The sequence below is a fragment of the Typha angustifolia genome, chromosome 3, assembly GCF_048772165.1.
Source record: "Typha angustifolia cultivar Huaian chromosome 3, ASM4877216v1, whole genome shotgun sequence".
Lineage (NCBI taxonomy): Eukaryota > Viridiplantae > Streptophyta > Magnoliopsida > Poales > Typhaceae > Typha > Typha angustifolia.
Window position 1 is genome coordinate 2,199,901 of NC_133241.1, and position 4,911 is coordinate 2,204,811.

The 4,911-nt window shown below is 34.2% G+C and overlaps 1 protein-coding gene across 2 annotated transcripts; it reads left to right on the forward strand.

The window, feature by feature from the left end:
• The first annotated feature begins 635 nt into the window (after positions 1–635).
• LOC140758132 (uncharacterized) lies at positions 636–2,955 on the forward strand. 2 transcript variants are annotated; one of them, XM_073094181.1, is made up of 4 exons: positions 636–810; positions 908–1,099; positions 1,212–1,373; positions 2,586–2,955. In XM_073094181.1, exons 2-4 carry the CDS (start codon positions 911–913, stop codon positions 2,640–2,642), a joined length of 408 nt encoding a protein of 135 aa, XP_072950282.1. In that variant the 5' UTR covers positions 636–810; positions 908–910; the 3' UTR covers positions 2,643–2,955. The 2 variants fall into 2 exon arrangements, with proteins under 2 accessions (XP_072950282.1, XP_072950283.1); XM_073094182.1 differs by having other exon boundaries at positions 911–1,099.
• The last annotated feature ends 1,956 nt before the right edge of the window (positions 2,956–4,911 follow it).

Here is a 4,911-nt window from a genome sequence, read left to right on the forward strand (position 1 = left end):
TTGATTTAGATCAAGCTCAACTCGGGCCCGAGATGGTAATAGGCAACATGGGCTAAGCCTTTGCCCGCCTGGCCCGACCCAAAAGTCTGATCCATTATTCTCATCTATGATCCAATCTATAATACATGCATATCTTTATAATTTTTTTAGTCTCACATTAAAAATTTAGTAAACTATATATCAATATATAAGCACGTTCTCACAAAAGATAACTAAAATATCTTTATATAAGCCAATTAAAATAGGCCTAATAAGATATAATATTTTTTTTTATTTAACATATTATGTTAGACCTATTATACCCAACCTAAGCCCAATATCTAATGGGCTAGTGAGTGGGTAATGGGCTAGAATATACTAGCTCGGCCCGAATCTAACCCAACCTAAGTAAGTAATTAATGTGTTAAAATGCGAACAAATATTTAAGCGCGACTAGCTCGGTACGAGGTCTATTACCTTGTAAGAGCACTTTGGTGAGCAGTAGATCAATTTATGAACCTTTTACATCTTGTAAAATAAACCCAGGAAAGTTACCACTTTTCCGCAAGCGTGGGGACAAAGCCACCAACTTTTTTCCCATGGGGATAAGTGGTTCAGAAAAAGGAAGGCGACAAAACGAGGAGACGCAGGAAAAAAGAAGAAAAAAGAAAAGGAAAAGAGGAGGCGATGGGACTCCAGTTACAATGAGTAGGCCTCCGTCTTGAAGGCAACCCATGCCTCCATAAACACCACCATCTTTTAATCCATTCTCCCTCTTCTTTAAAAGCAACTTCTACTGGGATCTCTTTTCCCCCAACAAATTCAATTCAGGTACTTCTTCTTCTTCTTCTTCTCGATTTCATTCATGTAAGTGTTGGGTCTTGGTGGATTCTTAGTTATTAACTTCATAGCTAATTTCTCGTGGTAGGAGATGATGAAGAGGACGTCCCAGATTCCAGCGTTTGGGCAATGGGACTACTGCGACGAGCTGCCCATGACGCAGTACTTCGAGTCTGCAATCCAAGCTGGTCTTTTCCATCGCCATTACTTGGGAGAAGATGGAGACCTCTTCAAGGTCAAACCACCAACTTACCATCATCTCCATGGAAGCCAAAAGAAGGTTGCGAAATCTTGTTCTACTAATCTTTTCTTGGGTTTTATACATATTTTATTTTTTGAGACTGAGAGAGAGAGAGAGCTTAGAAAGTATATATTTGTTTGGTTAATCTCAGGTTAGGAATGGTGGGGTGGAGAAGCAGCAGAGGAAGCAGGGGAGTGTTTGTGACGTTGTCGGAGCGGGGAGGAGCCCAAGAAAGGTGAGAGCAGTACCAAAAGCTGTGGATGAGGACTTGTACAAGATCCCACCGGAGCTCCTCTATCAAAAGCCCAAGACGGTACTCATCTCGAGTTTTTGACCAAACTAGCCCTCTTTTTTATTATTTTTATTAAAATAAATTATCTCTCAAATTTATTACCATGTTCTAATTTACTGCAGCTGGCCGTAATAAAAACGGAGGTAATTTTTTTCTTAACAGTTAAAAGATTAAATTAAAAAAGTTTATATATATAAAATATTAAATTAATTAGTATTTTAGGACAAGATAAAAATACTAAATTAATTAATATTTTTATTTTATTCATTTGGTAATAAATTTGAGGAATAGTTTACTTTAGTAAAAATAAATTACGACAGGGCTAGTTTGGTCAAAAACTCACCCATCTCTTACCTACTATGCAAATTTACAAATTACACCCTGGCATTTTCTGTAAATTGAGCGAAGAAGCACGTTGGGTGTGATTTGCAAATACTAAAAATGTAGGGTTTTAATCACGGAGCGTCCGTAAGTAAAATGACAACTATGCACGCACTTCATCCTTTTAGGCTCGTCAACTCTGACAGATCATATAGGGGTATTTTTGTCATTATAAAAACTAGTCGCGTTGTCAATAGCATTTGTTTGTTGCGTTGGAAGTATAATTTCATTTCTTTTAAATAACTTTAGTTCTTTTCCACCTAAAAGTTTTAAAATATTATAATTATTATTATATTCTTTGAATTATTATAATTAATTTTTTGTTCTTTCATAATGTTTCTAATATTTCTAACAGATTATTATTAAAGTTTATATATGCATATAAATATAAATAATTAAAATACTCCTTATTTTGCAATATAATATTGAATAACATTAATAACTTTAGTCTTTCTTCTTAATGTATGGTTACTTTTAGCTGCGGTTAATTAAATTTAACTAACAAATTAATATTTTTCAAAAAAAACTCAAGAATTTTGGTGTCTTGTACACTCTAATATTTAGAATTTGATGAACGTGAAGCAATTTATATAGAAATTGTTCTCTAAACCTAGTTATATAAATAGCTGACTCACTGAAACACTTAAGTCTTTTTATTTAAATTTTGAAATTTCTGGACAAATTTAAAATGATTAAAAACTTGTAAACTTTTGACTATTATTTAAAACAAGTGATGGGTAATTCATGAATAATACTCGAAGTTTGAAAAATAACCCTTCTTTTGATGGTGTCCTAGCATACATTCTAGATAAATGTCACCCAATTGACATAGATGTGATTGATTGGTTGCAGAAGAGGTTGCTGAGGAAGCTGTGGAGTGGATGCCTGGGAATCAACTGCATTGGCTGAGAGAGACTGAAATGGACTGATGATGGAAGGAAGGAAGGTAGAAAGGAAGAAAATGTAGCAAAATATACATTGCATGCATTGGGGTTGGGCCCTATTTGCTCTGCTCTTTCCTGGCTTTGTGTTTAGATAAATGCGTGATGTGATGGAACAATGCAGCAGTGCAGTGAGGTGATGTGTTTTTGAACTTGTCTTATTAGTTGTACTTGGGTTTTTGCCATACTGTGGGAGTGAGTCATTAGGGAACTGCCGACAGTGTAAATTAATAATATTTACTTTGGAAATAACAAGTTAGTAAACTGTGATTGAAATGTAATCTTTAGCTGAATGTTATTACTTAAGTAGAGAGTTCTTTTAAAGTTGGCATTCTGTTTGTTGAATCTAGTTAGATAGTCAGAGCTTGATTGCAAGCTTCCCTCATTTTATCTTATGGCAAATATTAAAATTTTGCAATAATGTTTGCGACGATATAAACGATTAGTTTAAGAACCTATACATCTGTTTTTAGTGTTGATAAATATGTATAAAATATTTTAAATGTTTTATTTATATAAATGAGCGTATTCATAAGATTTTTAAATTTTAAAGTAAATAGCTCATGTTGTTCGAAAGGTGTTTAAATGCACCCTAGTAGGTGTTCAAAGTTACAGAAGCATACTTTTAACCATTCGAACGCATCCTAGCAGTCATTCGAAATAAGGTCATCCTATCGGCGCATACTTTCATCACTCTTTGGGAATCTGTGAAATTTGATCTGATCGGTAATTAGACTTACTTTGAAAAGGTATATAAATGTTAGTATGTCCTAACTTTAAGAATTGTCAATTATTTTGAAGAGAATTTATTGAAAAAAATGTTGATTTTCATCGACATGGTTTTGATCATCTTAATCATACGAAAGTATTGATTTTAAAGGTTACATAAGGGATTTTAAAAAGATATAACATTTGTCATTTAACTTACAATATATAAAAGTGTTGGCCCTGCCTCTAGTAGGGTTTGATCGGTTTCTTCTCCCCTCATCCTTGAGGGCTCTCCTCGCCATCTACACCTTTTCTCCTCTCCCCTTCAAGGCTTCAATTATCTTCTTCCTCTCCTCTCTTTGTCTCTCTCTTTCTTCTTTTCCTCCCTCTTCTCTTCTTTCTTTCCTCTCCTCTAGATTTCCAAGTTTCATGTTCTCTTCAATTTCTTTTATAGTTTCTCCTCTCTCATTTAAAAAATTTAACTTAGATACATGTATGCATCTAAACCCTAGGCAATGATATCAATCATTTGCTTAAATAAATACGGAATAAATATCAAAAAGTAAAGAAAAAACAAACACCAAGAGTACGTGGAAAAACCCAAACGGAAAAAAAATCACGAATCCAAACTCAGATCAAAACCAATCACTAAACTTGTAGCAGTTACAAAACTGACTTACAAAACAACCTGTCGATCCCCACATCTTTGTTTTTCTCAGTTTTGCTCACTAGAACCTACGATTCACCGCTTCTCATGATTGATCTCCAATCTCAGTGGCCCTCGAGATTGATTCTTCGTCTAGATGACTCTTAAGACAAAAGCCTGGTGCGTTATAGAAGAGATAGACCTTGTTAGTGGAAGAACGTTGTAACTCCAAGAAATTTTTTTCAAAAGCAATCACTACCTCTCTAGGGTTAAGGCATCTCAACTCTTATATAGGTTAACAAGATAAGATCAAATTCAAGTCAAAACAGAACTCTAAAAAGTCCAAAAACTTGCAAATTGTGTGGATGTGTTCAAAGGCAGCATGAGTGCATTTGAACGGTCAAAACGCGTTTCTTTATGTGCGAACGTCTGATTTCGTGTTCGAACACACTGTAGGGTGCATTCAAACGCAACCCGAGTGCATTCGAATACCATGTTCAAACAACAGACTTGACAGTTGAATGCAGAGTGCCTGTTTCTGTGCCTTTAGGTAAAATTTTATACTTCTTCAACCATCACGACACTGTTTAATCACTTCAATAACGATTCCAAAATCGTTTCAAATACTTTGACTTCAAAATTAATCTTTCACTTTAATATTCTTCATCAAATATTTCATAACTTGTCATAACTTGTATATATGCTCATACATAAAAGCTAGACACATTACATAAATAAAATTATATTTTAAAATATAATTTACCAATTATATTAGTACAAATTTGTCAATTATATTAATACAAATAAAACCTAACACTCGCTATCACTACTCCAAGCCCGGCAAGTTCCTCTGATGTTAGTGAAGGGGCTCTATTAAGAGCCG

Excerpts from the sequence above, each read along its gene's own strand:
- LOC140758132 (XM_073094181.1), top strand. The coding sequence starts at position 911 with ATGATGAAGAGGACGTCCCAGATTCCAGCGTTTGGGCAATGGGACTAC. Across the intron at positions 1,100-1,211 it reads TCCATGGAAGCCAAAAGAAG|GTTAGGAATGGTGGGGTGGA; the intron begins GTTGCGAAATCT and ends GGTTAATCTCAG. Across the intron at positions 1,374-2,585 it reads TCTATCAAAAGCCCAAGACG|AAGAGGTTGCTGAGGAAGCT; the intron begins GTACTCATCTCG and ends GATTGGTTGCAG.